Source organism: Pristis pectinata, chromosome 7 (genome assembly GCF_009764475.1).
Source record: "Pristis pectinata isolate sPriPec2 chromosome 7, sPriPec2.1.pri, whole genome shotgun sequence".
Classification (NCBI taxonomy): domain Eukaryota; kingdom Metazoa; phylum Chordata; class Chondrichthyes; order Rhinopristiformes; family Pristidae; genus Pristis; species Pristis pectinata.
The window spans coordinates 78,193,812-78,214,750 of NC_067411.1; the positions used below are offsets into that span (position 1 = coordinate 78,193,812).

Here is a 20,939-nt window from a genome sequence, read left to right on the forward strand (position 1 = left end):
TTTTAAATGGATACACAAGTCTGTTGCATGGGTGTGACCACTGTAACATGCAAAGGTGCATGCATGACTCATGATGACAAATAGGCTGCAAACCACCAATGTAGAATGAGCCTACTGGCTGGGTACTGAATCCCCAGTTCAAAAATGGGATTGCCCTTTTGGCACCATTGACTAGATATCTGCAAAATATGAAAGTTATTTCTTGTATTTGCATGCAAGGCTCCACCATTGTTTAGAATGCAAAAATCAGGCTGTCTTGTTAATTAACTAATTGTTTACAGCTAATACAGACTGGATGTGACAACTAGTAAACATGGCATGGAGCCAATGGTTATGGGACTGCTTAGCTCTGTTTATACCCTACTGATATGGGTGTTTTGATTTTAGATAAAGGTCACCCTTGTGACTTGCCATGGTTTTTTACTTTTACACTAGATGTTGCACTTGCTTGTAAACCGAATTTAATATAGGCTTGGTTTTTAGTGAGGATAAAATTGCAAGTTACTTGTTGGTTTCCTCACCAACTGTTTCCAAAAAAAATCTAAGCAGCACAAATCATTATGTCAAGACCTTGGAAAGAATACAGAAAAGCTTTACCAAAATATTAAAGGGGATGCAGGGCTTCAGTTATAAAGAGAGATGGAGATATTTCATTTGTTGTCTTTTGAGCAAAGGTGGTTATTGGTAGTTTAATAGGTGTTTAAAATGATTTTATGGTGCAAGTAGAGGGGACTCATTGCAGGAGGATAGCAAGCAAAGAAAACAGATTTATGGTAACTGGCCAAATAACTGGGGGGAAGATGAGGAGAATATTCTGTAATAGACTTGGCAAGATCTTGTGATCTGGTACCCTGTCTGAAAGGGTGGTTAAAGCAGTTTCAATAATAGCTCTTAAAAGGGAGTTGTATATATACCCAACAAAAGATTGGGAAAGACCAGGGAGCCAAACTGATTGGGGAGCTCTTTCAAAGGTCAGGAATGACAAGCTGGGCTGAATGGCAAGCCATTGTATTGTGTGATTCTACGATCAGCTTCTGCAACGAAATAATGGTTCGAAATTTAGAAGTCGAGACTGGCAACATTTCCTGCAGATTTATTAGTTTTGCATTTCATGAAAGTTCATGAGAGTATTTTTAAAATACATATAAAGCACCAAACAAAATTGCAGCAAAGCAGCAATTCAGGAGGGAGAAGAGTGCAAAAGACAGCAAGGTATAAATAGAAAATGCTGGAAGTGTACAGTAGATTTGTCAACACTGCTTTTAGCTGTAAATAAAAAGCAGAGAACCTGGTTTGATTTTTCATTCCAGGTGCAAACTCGCCTGCAGTGTACCTGATCCTTAGTTCAGATTTACAAATCCAGTTCCTCTGTCCAACTCATTCACTAGCATTCCTCTCAACAGCAGAGCAGATTACTCTGTCGAGGTTGATGCAAACTGCACCCCACTACCTCACCGTAATGCTAGAACCAAAGAAATCTCAGCCACCTACACCACAAAGCCCTGGGTCCGACCTCCATCTCATTCATTGCTGAGTTAGCTGGTTTCACCTGTGGCAGTGGGATTGTTACTATAATTGCCTAGCACAACCCTTGATCAAAAAAGTGAATAATTATCCAGAAATTTGGCCCTTAATCGCTATTCAGTTGTGTATGGTGAAAGTGCAAGGCTCAGACAGGGCCTATTCGTAAGGACCCAAAATAACTATTTATAGAGCAATGATTCAATACCTCTAATGAGATGGGACAGGAGAAAAAAACCTGAAGGAGGAGAAAATAAAGCATCAGTGGCTATTATGCAACATTTTCAAGAAATTGCTTACAGAACACAACCCTTACAGAAGGATTTAGATTGCATGCTGGCGCAGTTACAAAGACTTTGAATTTTTTTGACAAAATCCTTCAAAGGCCTCAAACTGCACAAACACTTTAAATTTGAATTATTCATCTTTAGAATAATGCAGATGCTGGACACCTCTGTTGCACAGCTCTTAGTAAACCCATCTGATGTGATATTGAAGAAAGATTCAATGTAGGTACAGTGCACAGATGAGATTTCACAAAGAAAAGCATCTCAACAAGTGCATGCTGTGGGGTTTCACACTGTGCTAAGGATGGTGTTCCAAGTGAACTTTGCTAAATTATCATCTCTACAACTGAGCCTAGTTCCCACAAAGATGTGTGCTAATAATCGCACAAGATGTGTGCCAATACACTCAGAATTTGTGGACAAAGTTCATTAGCAACAACATGCTGGGATCATCTCAAAAAAGTTCTCATTCACACTAGCCAAGAAATCTGGTGGCATACTGGTGTCTGAAACAGACTTGATTAAGCGTTCTGTGAAAGACTATTCAAAAAAACCACATATACAGAGTAACTTTAAAATTGTCCTCTTTGAAGGCTATTTGTTGGAAGTGAATAAGCAAGCAATGAAGGAAGGTTGCAAGCTTTGATTTGCTGGTGTATGTTGGGTTAGTGCTACCTCAGTGTGAGCAAACCAAGGACTTCACAGCGAGCTTCATCACTCCTGCATCACATTACAGAAAAGTCAGCTGGGTTACCAGACATTCAAAAACAACATAATCAAACACTATTTTCCATTCCTTCCTTTTCTGTATATAAAAAATTTCAAAAATAGGAAGCAATTTTTTAAAAATACATATACAAAAGAATGTTGCAATTTACCACTCATCCCTATAGCAGGAGATTAATCTTCAATTTCTGGAAAGTTCAAGAGAATACCAGAGGACTGGCAACCACATGTTCAACATCCAAACCTCTCACAACAACGTTAGCCAACTGAGTGAGACTCAAGAGGGCAATATGAGTCAACGTGCATTCATTTCTTGCCAAAGTTAGTTAAGGAAGAAAGTTAGCAAAGGGAGGAGGAAAGAAAAGTAGTCCTTCTGTTCTTCCAAGGGAATTGTTCAGTTTAACTCAAAGACTTTCACTTCTGGCTTCAGCTATTAAACTATGTATTGTTATCACTACACAAATGCACCTTGATCCAATCCGTATTAATTAGGCTCTCATGAGCTCTTGCTCATTTTTAGAATGATGTCTTTTTTTAAAGAAAAATCAGATTGCATCTACTACTAGACGTTTCATTATTTTATCACTGTTTAAAATTTGTTATAGACCAATCATGCTTATTTCCTGCATTGTTATACAGTATACTGCAGTAACAGCTCACCCACATTGTACTTGAGGTAACTCACTCTGCAAAATATATTTTGAGACATTCATGATAAAAGCACTACAAAAGGTTCTTTACATATTTCAAGTATACTTAAGATTTTAAATCATAAGTGGATCTGTTACATGCAGTTACAAGGTGTTTGGGAAGATAAAATATGGAAATTGATGCTACTGGTCAATAAATAGAAAACATCGAATTAAGACCTTTTCGAAATGAACAAAGGCGAGGACGGGAGATTTTTATTTTAATGGGCTGTCAGAACATAGAATGAACAAATCAAAATAGCAATGGAAGCAAAATGTACTAATGGCTTTTAAAATTGCATGACAAGTATGAGTAGGTAGCAAAATGTGTTTAATGAATAGCTCTTCAGAAGCCAGAACAGACATAATAAAGCTGAATATCCTCTCACTATGCTGTAGAATACTACAATTCTGTGCTGCTGAAGTCCTTTTACTACATCAATTCATCCATCTAGTTTGTAGGACTTCCCCAAGGTCTACACGAATATCACAGTCCACTACTGTCCCAGGCTCTCCAATCCAGCGCTTGCTACCCAACAGTCTTGTTCCCATTCAAAACCCCAGGACCAATCTCACTACAGCCAGGTCTGTCTCAGATCAAAAAAATGCAGATGCTATATATCTGAACTAAAAGTAGAAATGCTGGAAACTCTCAGCAGGTCAGGCAACATCTGTAGAAAGAGAAATGAAGTTAATGTTTTACCTTAAACATGCCATTGCCATTTTTGACAAAGGGTCTTTGACCTGAAGTGTTAACCATTTCTCCTTCTTTTGATGCTGCCTGCCTGACCTGCTTAATGTTTCCAGCATTCAGTTTGTGTCTCAGATCTATCCAATGTTGCATCGCCCTGCAGCTACCAAGTTGCAGTGCAGCACCACAGTGCCCAAACCAGACACAATGTGGAACTCTCACTATCCCTTCCTTTCCAATGCCAGGGTGCACACCAATGCACTCTGCTGGTCAGGTATCTAAAGGTAAAACTCACCCCAAGTTCTCTGTTTATCATTCTCTCAATAAATAGCTTCTTGAAGGAAATTAACAGTTGTATTATTGTTGAAAGTAGGGAACACCAATTCTCTGTTCAACAATTTGGGGAAATACAATAGGAGGAAGTGGAAGGTAGGAGGAAGTGGAAGGTAAGAGGAAGTGATAAGAAGGAAAGTTTTAACTTACAATTTTCCTGTCATAAGATTCTCCACTGCTGTAGGTTGTAGCGAGTGTTGATGAGCATTCCTCCAAGTACCAAGGCTTCTTTCCACTCTCGGCTGTACTACTAATAGAAATTGTGTAGATACTGTTGGTATAACCATCGCAGGAACAGTGATCTCGGCTTCGGCCACCATTACCAGATGCCCACACGTAAATGGAACCCAAACCCCTACGTCCCTGTTAAAATAAAAATATTGCAGCAAGGTGACCTTTTAATCAATAGTTTTGAAAGAGTTATGCTTTCTATTCATAAACTTTACAATGACAGGAACTAAGTGAGTTTGAATTTGAAATAAATGGTGAAAACTACATTGATTGGTTAGGCTGGTCAACAGTCTTTTAGAGAATGGCATAGCACAGAAGAATAACTTTTTTTTCTTCCAGCAACACTGTCAAAGGTCCTGACCATTTTTCTGAAACAAATATAGCTTCCTTCACCAAAATGAGGAGCATTTGATGTCTCTGGGCCTGTACTCAATTGAGTTCAGAAGATGGGGGGAGGGAGGGAGAGAATCTCATTTAATCCTATCGGATACTGAAAAGCCTGGATAGAGTGGATGTGGAGAGGATGTTTTCATTAGTAGAAGAGTCTAGGACTCAAGGGCATAGCCTCAGAATAGAGGGACAGCCCTTTAAAACTGAGATGAGGAGGAATTTCTTCAACCAGAAGGTGGTGAATCTGTGCATTTTGTTGCCACAGAGGGCTATGGAGACTGAGTCATTCAGTGTACTTAAGGCAGAAATTGATAGGTGGCAACTGGCAAGGAGTTGGGGGAGAAGGCAGGAGAATGGGGTTTAAACAAAACTCAGCCATGATTGAATGACAGAACAGACTCAAATGGGCCAAATAGCCTAATTCTGCTCTTGTACGTTATAGTCTAATATCTTGTCCATCATTTTATCATCAAAAATAATGGAGTAAAGTTCAACAGCCAAAAAAATGGTGGGGCAGGCACAGTGGTGTAGCGGTTAGCGTGACACTATTATGGTGCCAGAGACCCGGGTTCAATTCTGGCCACTGTCTGAAAGTAGTTTGTATGTTCTGTCTCTGCATGGATTCCCTCTGGGTGCTCTGGTTTCCTTCTGCATTCCAAAGATGTACGGGTTAAGAAGTTGTGGGCATGCTATGCTGGCGCTTGAAGTGTGGCGACACTTGCGGGCTGCCCCCAGAACACTCTATGCAAAAGATGCATTTCACTGTGTTTTGATGTACATGTGAGTAATAAAGATATCTTAAGTGCAATTAAATGCATCTTAATTATTTTGTAATTCTGAACTAAGTCCAAAATAGGTAGCACTGATGGAGCGAACAGGCAAATTTCAGATTGGCAAAATGGATGATGATGGTTCCATGGGGAGGGAGAGCAGATGTAAAGAAGAAATAGGTGAGTGCCAAAGGTAGACTGCCAGAGGATACCACAAATAACTATGTCAGAGAGGAAGACAAAACCAAACCCTTGCAAATGATGCTCTGGCTACACATGCATTGCCACAAACAGAAGGCCAGCATGGGTCTATGCAGCTGGATCTTGGAAGAACATGGTGTTCTCAACTATATCAGAGACTCCAGAAAAGTCAAAGATGGGAAGGTGCAATTTACCATTCTTAAAGTTACACAAGATCTCAATATAAATTTTGATGGGAGTTGTTTCAGTACTATGGTATAAAATGACAGAAAACTGATTAAAGGGATTCAAACATGAACTTCCAGAGCAAATTGGCACAAACTTTGGAGGGGATGCATTGTTCAAGGACTTGAGGGCAAGGACAACTGGAGAGAGGTTGCAAAGACTGAGGAGTTGAGGGCTGGCTGACTAAAGACAGGTGATGATGGTGGATTTGAAGGAGAAAAGGCAATAGCCTGGGAAAGTAAACCAAGTATCAGCCAACTTGGAAGACAGAAAGGGAAAACAGGGCTGAGAATGTAGGTCTGAAGCAGAAGGCATATTTCATGGATGAAGTGAGCTTAGAGGGCACTTGCAGGAATGGGTAGAAGTCTGGTCTTGGAGGAAGAGAAATCCATACATTCCAGGCACTTTGTTGAAGACTGGGATTAAGGTGTTTGTAGTATAGCAAAGACTTGGATTTTCTTTACATTTAGTGATGATCCTGGAATATTATTAGTTTTGGCTGATGAGAGCAGGGCTTAGTAAAGCTTTATGCAGACTTTAAATATCAGCACTTGCATTCTCGCTGCAAGTGCTCCCTGATGTCAAATCCTTCCAGCATTTCCTCAATCTGTGAAAGATAAACATCACTTGTGCTCTGAATCAACTTCATTGCATGACAGCGAGAAGCAGTAAGATCAGAAACTCAATGAGATTCCATCACCAGTTACTATTTGTATACAATGGAAAGTTAGAAATCTATAAAAACAAAAGAAAAATAGTATCTGGTTAAATGTTTATCATTTACTATAACTTCCAACACAGCACACAACATCTGAAGGGGGAGGCAGTGTTAAGGACTTGAACTGTCACTGCTGTTAAGTCAGATAATTTGCAGTACTTGAGATTGTCATCCCCTCCCCAACATCCAAACATAAATCAGAAGTATTAAATCTATTGGAAGAACACGGAACCCAGCAGCTGGCCAGAGTGTGTGCTGGTGGTGGTGGGGATGGCAGGGTGCAGTGTAATCTGGGCCAATAGGAGTAAGATTAGAAGAAGGGACTTTCTCACTGAATATAATGGGCTAAAATATACTTACATTTGTCATGGTTCTTAAAACCACTCACGAGGTAATCCTTGAGAGTCTGTGCATTACAGATGTTTGTGCATTACAGGCGGAAGTACAGAATTTGCTGGAGGTCAGATGCATCAGTTTCTGCACTGCCTCTGGAACAGAGTCCAGGGGTGGTTCCACAACAGCCAGAGAAGGGATGAATACACCTCATACCTAGCCCCTCAGCTATACATCAGATATTACTAACAGCCCCATTTAAATAAGACCCTCAACCTACATAGGGAAGGGCAAGGAAAGCCAAGGTTTTATTTTATTTTGATTAATATTCACATTTTAGACATAATTTTAAAAAGGCAATTAGATGCATCAATTATTTAGTTTATCGTGACTATGTTAAATGTCTCTGGTTATCAAAGTCATTTAAGAACAATTGAAAATGCCTTTGGTAGCATGAAGTGTCAGAGTGGTCCAAGGGTATAGTCTTAGGATCTGCCACTCAGGTCTTAATTGCCACTTGAAAACTGCAGCCAGGGTAATGAGGGCTTTTGCTCAATTAAACCTGCAGGTATGCAAAAGGTCAGTGTTACTATGGGGATGTGCAGTTGGGGGAGCAAATGTGAGCCAGATTAAGCATTACTTTGACCAATGTAGATGAAACTTCACGAAATGTTCCCCATTTTGAGGTTGTTTTAACCTAGCTTATTCCCAGATAGAAAGTCTTCAGACATTACAGGCAAATAATCAGAAAGTCTGGATGTTGGTCAAAGAGTGCATAACCAAATGATGCTGAAACTGCCCTATTTAGCATTGAAGTTACTTGGGACGAAGCATGGATAATGGAAGTGACAGCTACGGCTGTAGGTGGCTGAGTTATTGGCTCTGCTTTAATAGTGAAGTGACTTGATGATGCCCGTTGAGTGCAAGTATTCTCACGTATCTTATTTCAGACAGAAGAGTGCTTATGGCCATCACAGAACCAAAATGCTTTGTCCTGACACTGCCAGCCTTCATCCCAGAGAGCACCAAAACTCATGCCGTAACAAAATTTGTAGCAAAATAACAATTCAACCAATATTCAACCAAGCTGGCACTATAAGAAGCCCGTTCACACCATTTGATTGCAGACATTCCTTCCAGGTAATCACTGCATCAACCAATCCCCCACCCCCAACATGCTTAACCAATATTACTGAAATACTTCTACTGGCTGAAAAGCTTAAAATAGAACTGTCACTAATAATCTGTAATGTTAGAGTATGAACATATACATTTGCTGCTGAAGACTACTTGCATGGAAGCAGAAATTTTTATGAAAGATAAAAATTAAAAGCAGATTCACTCTAGTGATAATGTGCAAATCTCTACAAGTCTTTGCTTTGAAAAATTAAATCATTACAAACAAATTAAAGATGGCAAATCAGACATGACAAAAATAAACATCTCAGCTTCTCAATCTCCAATTCTTCACGAAAACAATTGAATTGTACCTGGATTGCTGCACCAGTCAGCACGAGAACTGGACTTGGATAATACATTAAATCACAACAATTCAGCCGCACTTAAACTGGAGTCCTGAACATCACCAATGACAGAAGGCTTTCATTCCATCCTCTCACTGCATTTGAAAGCCAAGAGCAAGAGGCGAAAGGACAATGTGCTAAACTGTTTCCTCTTTAACCACATCAGTAAAAGATATCAACCTGCAAATATGAAAGAGCTACTCTTCCAAGAGGAAAAAAACCCAGAAAAAATGATTTACTGTGTGAAGAAAACCAGATCCCACTTCCAAAAAAAATGGATGTGGTTGATTGCAGCAATTTCTAATACTTAAGTAGATTACACGTTATACTCACAACAATTCATTGAATACAAGATGTAGTGGTTATTTGGCCCATCAGATCCATGCTGTTACCCAAGAGTAATTAACCCTCTCTATGCCAGTGCTCGGAGCTGTAGGCATGCTATGTTGGCGGCTGAAGAGTGGCGACGTTTGCAGGCTGCCCCCAGCACATTCTCAGTAACGTAAAAAGACGCATTTCACTGTGTGTTTTGATGTACGTGACTAATAAATAAATATTTTATCTTATCTTCTCTCTCTCACAAGCCTATCAACTCCCACTTGATTCTTTTCATTATTAATGTATACCAAAGGGTATTTTACAGCAGCCAGGTAATCTATCAGCACACCTTAGGGACTTGAGGAAACCTACGCAGTCACAGAGAGGACATGCAAACTAAGCATGGACACCGACCAAGGTCAGTACTGAACTCAGTTTGCTGGAAATGCAAGGCAACAGCACTAACTGCTGCACCACTGTGCCATCCTATGATAAAAGAAGCATGCCCAGAAATTCACGGTGCAATATTTGCATGAACTCCATGAAAGAATTTTTAATGGAAAACCAGTTGCATGGTATTTGCTTCGTCCTTTGAAGTTTGCCCTTTCCCTTCCACACCCACTGTGTACTAATGTGCTTTGAGGCCCCACTGGTTGAATTGAGCTGGAGGCTTTGACCCAGCTTGCACAGTGAGCTGCTTTCTTGATCCACTGCAAATCTTCCTGCAAAGATGCTCCCACTTTGCTGTTGGGTATGGAGTTCCTGGATTCAGACCCAGTGATAATGAAGAAACTGAAATATATTTGCAAATCAGGATGGTGCACAATTTGGAGGAGAACCTGAAGGAAAGGTGTTTCCACTCATCTATTGTCCTCGTCTTTCTTGGAGGTAGAGGTTATAGGTTTGAGAGGTGCTTTTGGAGTATCCCAGGTGAGTAAATGTAGTGCACTATTCAGATGGTACACATTGCATGGTGGATGAAATTAAAGTTTGGTGTGGTTGATGAGAGACTAATCAATCTAACTGCTTTGCCCTGGATAATGTCAAGCTTCTTGAATGTCATTAGAGCTGCACTCATCCATGCAAATGGAAAGTATTCTACCACATGCCTGACTTGTGCATTGTCAATGATGGAAAGGCTTTCAGATGCCAGAAAGTGAGTCATTCACTACAGGAGACCCAGCTTCTGATCTGCTCTTGCTGCAATGGTATCTGTGTAGATAATCTTGTTGAATGTCTGGTCAACGGTAACCCATAACTTTGATGGTGGGGAACTTAGTGATGGTAATACCGTTCACAGTCAAAGAAGTTGGTTAGACTCCCTCTTGTTGGAAATGGTCATTGCCTGGTACTTCTGTGGCATATATGCTGCTTGCCATTTATCAGCCTCTGTTGTCTGAGTTGTACTGCATGCAGGCTGCTTCATTTGTTGAGGAGCTGCAAATAAATTGAACATTGTGTAATCATCAGAGAACATTCCCACTTCTGACTTCATGGAAGATAGGTCATTGAAGCAGCTGAAATTGCTTGTGCCTGGGGTGCTGCTTTGAGTAACTCCTGCAGTGATATCATCAATGAGCTGGGATGATTGGCAACCAACAACCACAGTCATCTTCCTTTGTGTGAAGTACAATTCCAACCACTGGAATATTTTACCTTTGATGCCCATTCATTTCAGTTTTACCAGGGCTCCTTGATGCTGCACTCAATTAAAATACTGTCACGCTCACCTCTGGTATCCACGTATTTGCTCCACGTTTGGATCAATATTGCCATAAGATCTGAAGCCAAGTGGTCCTGGTGAAACTCAAACTGGGCATCAATATGCAGGTTATTAGTGAAAAAGACACAAGAGACTGCAGATGCTGGAATCTGGAGCAAGAAAAGTCTGCTGGAGGAACTCAATGGGCTGAGCAACATACGTGGGGCGGGAAAGGGGGTGGAGAGAGAAATTGTTGATGTTTCAGGTCAAGACCCTGCATCAGGACTGAGAGTAGAGGGGAAAGATGGCCAGGAATGATTCCAGTACTGGTAGCCCTTGTGTTCCCACTTATCACCCTCTTAACAGTCTCCACCTTCACCCTTCCCTTTGGACACCGCCGCCACCACCGCACCCACCACCCCCCCCCCCCCCCCCAACCTGGCTCCATTGGCCTTTTATTTCCCCTTTGTCTGCTTCCACCCATCATCCACCTGCTTCTGTCTCTCAGCCCAACCCTCCTCCCTCCCCAGCTCCATCTGCCTGTCATCCTTCACCCCTCCTAGATCTACCAATCACCTATTGGCCCATCTCACCCCTCTCCTTCTCTTTATAACCGGCCACTTTTCCTCTCTGCTCTCAGTCCTGATGCAGGATTTTGCCCTGAAACATTGACAATTCAACTCCTTCCACCCCCCACAACCCCCAATGCTGCTTGACCCGATAAATTCCTCCTGCAGATTATTTGTTATTAGTGAGGAACTGCCACTTGACAACAGTGTCGATGACACCTTCCATCAGTTTGCTGATGAGTGGGAACAGCCTACAGAGAAGGTAATTAGCTGGACTAGATTTGTCTTTTTAGCGAACAGAACGTGTCTGGGCAATGTTCCGCATCGTCTGGTAGAAGCAAATGTTCTAACTGTAATGGAACAGCTTGGCTATGGGTACAGCTGGGTTTGCAGTGCAGGCTTTATGTACTACAGTTAGGGTATCGTCTGGTTCTGTAGTTTTTGTTGTACCCTGTGCTCTCAGCCATTTCATGATGTCACCTGGAACAAATTGCAATGGCTAAAAACTGACTTCTGTGATCATGGGGATCTCAAAAGGAAGCAGAGATGGATTGCCCAATCTACACCTCTGGCTGAATACAACTGCAAATGCTTCAGGCTTGTATTTAGCACCCAAATGCAAGGCTTCACCATAGTTAAGAATGGGAATGTTCTTAAAGCCTCCTCCTCCTGTTAGCAGTTTAATTATCCACCACAATTCCTGATTAGATCAGAGAGTATTTGTCTGATCCATTGGTTGCGAGATCACTTGCCCTACCTATTGCTTTAAGAATTGTATGTACAATTTGCTCCCCGGTCAGGGACTCATTAAAATTTCTTCACAAAATAACAAAAAAAAATCATTGACCCATTATTCCATTTGAGAATTTCACTCAAAGGAATCAATAAAAATGTAAAAGTTCTAATACAAATAGACCAGCATTGCAACATTTCAGAAATGTGCTGAATTTGAATCCTGGTATATTTGATGCATTCAAGATTGCTTCCAGTTTCTGCAATCTTACAGATTTAATTGCTGACATAGATGTTAAAAAAATAAGGTGAGGACCATCATCTTCTTTGGATTTTTAAAAAAAAAATCTCTATGCAACCATTTTGTAACCTTCATGCTCTCACTTTATGGCCAATGTTGAAGTAAGCCCTTTGCCTGCCTGAACAGACAAAAACATCATGCTGGCCAATATCTTCACTATACCAATTGGCTCGGAGCCAGGATTTATTGCAACTCAAGCATAACAGTAATCATATGTACACAAATACTACGCAGGTGCTGTCATTAACATTGGAAATTTCACAACAAAAATGGCAACAGATCAATAAAAGAGAAGCTTCACCCTTGAATTTTAAATGTGCTTCAGTGACCCCCATGATTGAGTCAAGAGCTCTCACTCAAGTCAGTAGGTTGTGGGTTTGAGTCTCACTCCGAAGGACTGAGCACATAAAAAACACACAGGCTGGCATTCCACTGCAGTGGTGAAGTAGTCTGGGACTGGCAGAGATCCTACCTATCAGATGATTAAACGGAGGTTCAACAGCCCTTTCAGGTTAAATTTGAAAAAAAATGGCACTCTATCAAAAGAGCAAGTTATTACTAGCCAATATTTATCCCTTACTCAACTTTATAAAGACCAGATGATCTGTTTTTAATCCCATTGCTTTTTGAGCATACCAGATGTTTGCAAATTAGATGCCACACTTTCCACAAAATAGCTGTGGATCTTGCACAGGCCAGACCGATTATACCTCAACAAAACTGGAATCAGCATCCTTGTTGGAAAGTTCATTTGAGCTGTGGAGAAGAGAGAGAGGCTTTAACCAATTTGGAACAGGGATGGGTATAGGACGGTAGCACTGAAGAGGAGGATAAAGGTGGCAGAAGGACTGGGAAAGACAATTAGCCCCAAAACAAGAAATAGTCTGGTTCTATAAAATGCTTAAGAGAGATGATTGATTGTTTACAGTAATTGTATGCAAATTTAGGAGGCACACTTAACAGAGCTGGTGAGCTGCAGGGGCAATTAACCATATGGAATTACAATGTTGAAGCTGTAACAAGAACTCACTTTCAACAAAATCCAGGAAACCATTCTAAATATCCTTGAATACATTAGGAAAAATACAGAAGAAAGGAGAGGCTATGGTAGTGTTGATTTGGGGGAAGTATTGCAGTGTTGGAGAGAGGAGTTGTTCTACAATGATCAAGAAACAAACCAGATGCAATTACATATCTGGTCTACAGATCACCATCCAGTGGGTAGGACATGGAGGAGCAAATTTGCAGAATAATTAGAGATATGCAAAAGCCAGAATACTGATAACAGGGGACTTCAATTATCTTAATATAGACTAGGATAGCAATGACAAATGGGCAAAGAGAAGGGTAGGAGTTTCTAAAGCATGTTCACGAGAACTTTCTTGATCAGTACATTTCTGGGAAATGTGTCAGGCCAAGTGGAGTAAGTATCAATAGAGAAAACATCTAGCTACACAACAGTTAAAATATTACAAAGTTTAGAATAGATACCGAATGGGAAATAGAGCACACGAGGAAATAAATTATTATTTGAAGAAGGGCCATTTTTGATGGATTAGAACAGATTTAGTGCACCTAAATTGGAATTGAAGCTTGGCGGGCAAAAATTTGATAGAAAAATAAGATCAGAAATTGACCATTCCACCATCCAAGCCTTCAACATGATCATGACAGATCATCTTCCCACTATCTCTCCTCAATCTTTGAAGAATGAGAGAGCTTTAAGGTGGAGACACTCCAGCCATAGTCCAGGTACATTCCTATCAAGGGAAAGGTTACAGAAATTGAAACCAGAATTTGACCAAAAGGACAGGAGTAAGATAGAACAGAATGAAAGCCTATGACACACCATATTGCTAATGCAGGTGACATTTGGGCTGATAACAGAAAAGTTCAGAGGGAAAAAGAAAAAGAAACAAATGAAGGGCAAACAGAGAGGATGAGAAAAGACTGGCAGCTAACATAAGGAAATCCAAATATATTCTTTTGGCCTGTGCACAGGAAAAGGGTTGCAAGAGGAGAGGTGGTACCAATTGGATTCCAAATGGAAAGTCTAGTCATGAAGCCAGAGAGCATGGCTGAGATATTAATGAAAAATCTCCAAGGAGGAAGGCTCTACTGAAGCTTTAACAAAGGAAAATGTAGTTGAGATACTCGATGGGCTACAGATTGGTAAAGGGACTATTTAAAAGTCTAGCTGCCTTCAAGGTGGATAAATCACCTGGTCCAGATATGTTGCATCCGAGCTTACTGAGGGAAACAGTGGAGAAAACTGCAGAAGCCCTGGCTATAAATCTTCCAAACATCTTTATAGATTTGGGATGGTTGCTGAAGATTGGAAGACTGCAAATATTATACCATATTTAAAAAGATCTAGAAATAAACCCAATATCTACAAACTGGTCAGTTTAACCTCACGGTATGGTAATTTCAAGAAGTGATAATCAGGGACACACAAACAATTGTTGATTGATTAGAGAAAGCCAGCTTGGATTTGTTAAAAGCAAATTGTATAGTTTTTTGATGAAGTAATAATATTAAAGGTGGATATGGGGTTGGCATGATACATATGGTCTGACAAAAAGGTTGAATGACCACATTATATCAATGCTCATGGGTTACAAGGGGCTGAGGAAGCACAGATAGAAAATTGGCCAAGTAACAGGATGGAAAGCAGTTGTAAAAAATTGTTTTGGGATTGAGCAAAATGTATAATGACATGTTCTTGCGATTAGTACAAGGGTCACTAATTTTCTAAATATATTGGTTCTTTGGATAGTAATGCACAAAGCAGAATTTCCAAATCTGCAGATGCAAGTATTCCAGTTGTGGTCATACTAGTGTTTTATAAAGTGTTCTTGCTCTTGTACTCTACAGCAACATAGTAAACAGCAAAGAGGATAATAATGGACTTTGAGATACAAACAATCTGGTGGAATGGACAGATAAAAGGCAGATGAAAAGTAATGCCGAGAAATGTGAAGTACCTTTTTTGGTGGAAAGAATGAGAAGAGGCAACAGAACTCAGAAGCACAATTCTGAAAGGTGTACGAGACCAGAGATCTGGGGTATATGTTTACAGTTCTTTGAGAGTGGCAGGTCAGTTTGATGAGTCGGAGTACAGGAAAGAGATGGAGAGCCTAGTGGCATGGCGTCATGACAACAACCTTTCCCTCAATGTCAGCAAACCAAAAGAGCTGGTCATTGACTTCAGGAAGAGGGTTGGTGCACATGCTCTTGTTTACATCAGTGGTGCAGAGGTCAAGAGGGTAGAGAGCTTCAAGTTCCCAGGAGACTATGTAGATGCCATGGCCAAGAGAGCGCACCAGCACTTCTACTTCCTCAGGAGGCTAAAGAAATTTGGCAGGTCTCCTTCCTTTGACACTCACCAATTTTTAATCGATGCACCATAGAAAGCATCCTATCTGGATGCATCACAGCCTGGTATGGCAACTGGTCTGCCAGAGACCACAAGAAATTGTAGAGCTGTGGACATGGCTCAACATATCACAGAAACCAGCCTCCCCTCCATGGACTCTGTCTACACTTCTCATTGCCCTGGGAAAGCAGCCAACATAATCAAAGACCCCACCCACCCTAGACATTCTCTCTTCTCCCTTCTTTCATTGGGTAGAAGATACAAACGCCTGAAAGCACGTGCCACCAGGCTTAAGGACAGCTTCTATCCCACTGTTGTAAGACTATTGAACAGTCCCCTAGTATGACAAGATGGACTCATGACCTCACAATCTACCTCATTTGGCCTTGCACCTTAATGTCTGCCCGTACTTTCTCTTTAACTATAACACTTCATTCTACATTTTATTATTATTTTCCCTTGTACTACCTCAATGTACTGATGTGATAAATTTATCTGTAAGGATGGCATGCAAAACAAAGTTTTTTCACAGTATCTCAGTACATGTGACAATAATAAACAATTTACCAGTTTGAGACACTGGTCTAACAATGTATGCAGGACCTAGGCTTTATAAATAGAGGCACAGCATACAAGAGTAAGAACACTTCATAAAACACTAGTTTGATCACAACTAAAATGTGGTGTTCAGTCTTCAGCACGCATTTTTAGAAAGATGTGAAGCTTCAGGGAGGGCACAGAAGAGATTTATCAAAATGACTGCAGGAATGGAAAACCTTAATCATGAGGCTTGACAGAAGAAGCCAAAGGGTTAAGAACCAGGGGGCATGAAATGAAAATGACTGGCAAAAGAACCAGAAGTGAAACGAAGAAAAACTCAGCAAGTGGTTGGAGTCTGGATTGCACAGGTACAGTAGTGGTGATGGGAGGATTAAATTGTAGCATTAAAAAGGGATGTGCCTCAAAAGGAATTAATTTGGGTTACGGGAGGACAAGAAAATGCTGAATTGCTCTTGCACAGATTCAACAGACCAAATTGCCTCTTTTCACACTGTAACCATTTTGCAATCCTGTGAATTCGAAAACACTTTCTGTTAGAGCTTCAGGATGACCCAAGGCTCTGAAAAGTGTATATAAACCTTGGTCTTGCTCTCTTTCAGATCTTAAGTCTCTCAAAAGAGGGACAAAGGACTGCAGATGCTGGAATCTAGATGAAAAGCACTATGATGCTGGAGGAACTCAGCAGGCCAGGCAGCATCCATGGAGAAAAGCAGGCGGTCAATGTTTTAGGTCAGGACCCTTCAGTCTGGCCTGCTGAGTTCCTCCAGCATCATTGTTTTTCTCTCAAAAGAGAGATGTATTAAAGGCAGCAAATACTTTGAGAATATTTATAGCCATGCCATTCAATTTTTCAATTGTCATTGAAAGCCTTTGGATCCCTGAGAATGGACTGTTCTCCAAACTTGATCATAAACAAAACCTCACTTGGACTCCAAGCCCATGAACATATTTTAAATTTTCTCCTTAACTGGCTGCATTCCCTTTATTTCATTTGCTGATTCAACCTCCCACCGCTGTACTGCCTTCAACATTGAGTGGCTCTGATCATGTACAGGAAATTAGACGCCCTGCTGTAAACTCCCAGAAATAAAAGAAATAGGTGCAGGATAGGTCATACAGTCCCCCAAGCCTGCTATAGCATACGGTAATGAATATCAAAAAAGTGCCCTGCTGAAAATCCAAAATAAAAACTGAAGTATGTTCAACTTGAAACATTAACTGTTGCTCTTTCCACGGATGTCTGACCAGATTATTTCTCGCAATTTCTGTTTCAATCAATTGATGGCTGGCTTAAGCTCTATTTCACTTTCCTGACCAATCCACAAAATCAAACAAGTGTAAAAGTCTACCACTGACTTGAATAGATCCAATGATCAAATGCCCAAAATTCAGCTGGGATACAACATTCCAAAGAGTTGCATTCCTTTGAGAAAAGAATTTCTCCTCAGCCTAAATACGCTAACCCTTATCCTTAAATTATGCTCTTCAGCTTTAGATTGGAGCAAACAGTCCAGAGTCAACTTTGTGAACCCTTCTAAAAAAAAACATTATTTTTAGTCAGTTCACCATCCATTCTAAATTACAGAGCAGAGGCCCAACCTTCCCTCTCTCTCTCTCTCAACAAACAATCTGCTGGAGGAACTCAGCAGGTCAAGCAGCATCTGTGGGAGGAAAAGAAATGGTGATGTTTCGGTTCAAAACCTGCATCAGGCTTCGATTTGAGACATTGACAATTCTGGATCATCATCCAGATTCCAGCATCTGCAGTCTTGTCTCTCTACCCCCTCTCCCCTTGGTGGACAGACTAATCATCCTGGAAAAGCGTGGCCTTCTCTACACTGGTGAGACCAAACGCAGACTAGGCGGCCATTTCACAGAACACCTGCGCTGTGTCCGTAACCGCGACCTGCACCTTCCTGTTGCCAGTCACTTCAACTCCCCCTCCCACACTATCACTGATATGACAGTCCTCGGCCTCCACTTCCAGGAGAATTCCAAGCACAAACTGGAGGAACAGCACCTCATTTTCCATCTTAGAACTTTGCAGCCTAACAGCATGAATATTGAATTCTCCCACTTTAGGTAACCCCCAACCCCCTTTCCCACAACCCCCCCCCCCCCCCACCCACCATGCCTCTTCTCTTCTTCATTTTCCTAGCCCTTTTTTTCCCTCTCTTCTTATCTTTGACCCATCCCCCAGTGAATCTACTCTCCCCTCCTCCCCTGCACTTACCTGCATCTACCTATCACCGCGCTATGCCCACCCCACCTCCCCTCCTTTGTCCACCTATCACTACTCTGCTTTGCCCTCCTATATATTGGGCTTCTCCTTTTCCTATCTTCAGTCCTGAAGGGTCTTGACCCAAAACATTGACTGCCTGCTTTTCTCCACGGATGCTGCCTGCCCTGCTGAGTTCCTCCAGCATCATCACGTTAATCATCCAAGCAGCAGTTTAAATCATTCTTCTTTGGCTCAAAGCAAGTAAACCCTACCACATGCAGAGATCAAAGCAGTGCACAATTTTCCAGGAGCAATTTTAGCTAATCTTCATATATTGTAGTGTGGATTCTGTTTACCCAACCACTTAAAAATAATCAGCAAACATACAATGTTTACTTAATAGCTTGCTTTCTTGCATGCTAGGTTACTTTCTTACAACCTCCTCGCACATTTAATTGTTTCTCATTAAAGAAAATGTTTCTCTATTCTTCCTATTAAGTTAATAACTCCCTTCTTCTCTGTTCCTTTGTTATGACCATTTGCACCTAGTTTAGACCCATCTTTTTATCAGCCCATTTCGGCTTGGATTGATAACACTTTTGTCATTCAATCACTCCTACTCTTCACCCACATCTCTTTGCAAATGACCCGCCAGGAGCTCCACACACAAAATGCTGCAGGAACTCAGCAGGTCAGGCAGCATCGATGGCAGGAAACGAACAGTTGATATTTCAGGTTGAGACCCTTCATCAGGACTGGAAGGGAAGAGGGCAGAAGCCAGAATAAAAAGGTTGTGGGGAGGAGCACAAGCTGGCAGGTGGGTGGGGTAGGGGGTACGAAAGGGAGTGATGTAAGAAGCGATAGGTAGAAGAGGCAAAGGGCTGGAGGAGGAGGAATCTGGTAAAAGAGGACAGTAGACCATGTAATAAAGGGAAGGAGGTGGGGAATAGATGGGCAGATCATGAGGGCGGGGGTGGAGAAAGAGAAGGGGTAACGGGGCCACAGGAATGAGGAAAAACAAAGGGGGGGGTACTGGAAGTGAGAGAAATCAATGTTGAGGCCATCAGGTTAGAGACTCCCAAGGTGGAATACGAGGTGTTACTCCTCCAACCTGCATTTGGCCTCAACGTGGCAGTAGAGGCGGCCATGGATAGACACGTCAGTATGGGTGTGGGAAGTGGAATTGAAGTGGGCGGCGACTGGGAAGTCCTGGCCTGTTGCGGCAGATGGAGCTTGATGAAGTGGTCACCCAATCTGTGTTAGGTCTCACCGATGTACAGGAGGCCGCACCAGGAGCACCAGATGCAATAAATTACACCCTCAGATTCACAGGTGAAGTGGTGCTTCACCTGGAAGGACTGTCTAGGGCCCTGAATGGTGGTGAGGGAGGAGGTATAGGGACGGGTATAACACTGCACGGTTGCAGGGATAAGTGCTGGGAGGGCCATCGGTGGGGAGGGACAAGTGGACAAGGCGGAGAGAGCGAACTCTGTGGAAAGTGGGTTTGGGAGGGGGGCAGTGGGGTGGGGGGGGGGGGGGGGGAAGAAGAGGCGAAAGATATGCCTGTGGTGGGATCCCATTGGAGGTGGCAGAAATTGCAGAGAATAATGCGTTGGATGCAGAGGCTTTTGGGCTGGTAAGTGAGGTCAAAGGGAACCCTATCCCTGTTATGTCGGGGGGGGGGGGGGGGGGGGGGAAGGGGGGGGTGGTTGATGGGGTGAGGGCAGACGTGCAGGAAGTGGAGATGTGGGTGAGGGCTGCACTGATGGTGGTGGAAGGGAAATCCCATTTACTGAAAAAAAAAGAGGACATCTCTGATGTCCTGGAATGGAAAGCCTCATCATGGGAAGTGATGAGAGTGTTTTCTATTTATATTCCAGATTTCCAGTGTCTGCACTTAAAATAAACCTTGAAGGGTAACTTTTAACTTTGGCTCTCACAACCTTAGAACTTGGAGAACTCCTCTGTTTTGTTCCAGACCCAAATATTTCTTCCAACATACTGAAGGTTAACAAAATTATTAGGCAAAACAGCAACATCCTGAGAATGGGCATCACACTGTGCTTCAGATCACCATTTGCAACGTGATCCCTGCTCTATCAAGCAGAGGAAAGAATTGGCAACACATGAAGGCCTAACATTGCTCCAATCGTTGCTTCCCCAACATCGGAGAGTTTGGTTATGTTGAAGGATTAATAATGTTCCAAGTGAATTCCAGACATAAGAGAGACTGCAGATGCAGGAAATCTGGAGCAGCACACAATATGTTAGAGGAACTCAGCGGATCAAGACCCGAAACATCGACTGTCCATTTCCCTCCATAGATGCTGCCTGACCCACTGAGTTCCTCTAGCAAATTGAACTGCAGCTTCCATCTCCCATAAAATATTCTATTAAAGTTTCCCTTCTATTAAATATTATGCTCAGTCTGGTCACTTATGCAATTCTGAAAAATTTTCCAAGTGCTATTTTAATAAAATCTTCAGTAAAACTTGAGAATTGATAGCTTAGAGCTTCT

The 20,939-nt window shown here is 41.7% G+C and overlaps 1 protein-coding gene across 3 annotated transcripts in view; it reads right to left on the reverse strand.

Moving 5' to 3' along the window:
• Nucleotides 1-20,939, reverse strand: part of pcsk5b (proprotein convertase subtilisin/kexin type 5b) — a 293,223-nt gene that overhangs the window by 166,356 nt on the left and 105,928 nt on the right. For all 3 annotated transcript variants that reach the window (XM_052019395.1, XM_052019394.1, XM_052019393.1), the window contains exon 8: nt 4,398-4,610. In XM_052019395.1, coding sequence (XP_051875355.1) covers nt 4,398-4,610 — 213 coding nt within the window. The remainder of the gene's footprint in view (nt 1-4,397; nt 4,611-20,939) is intronic.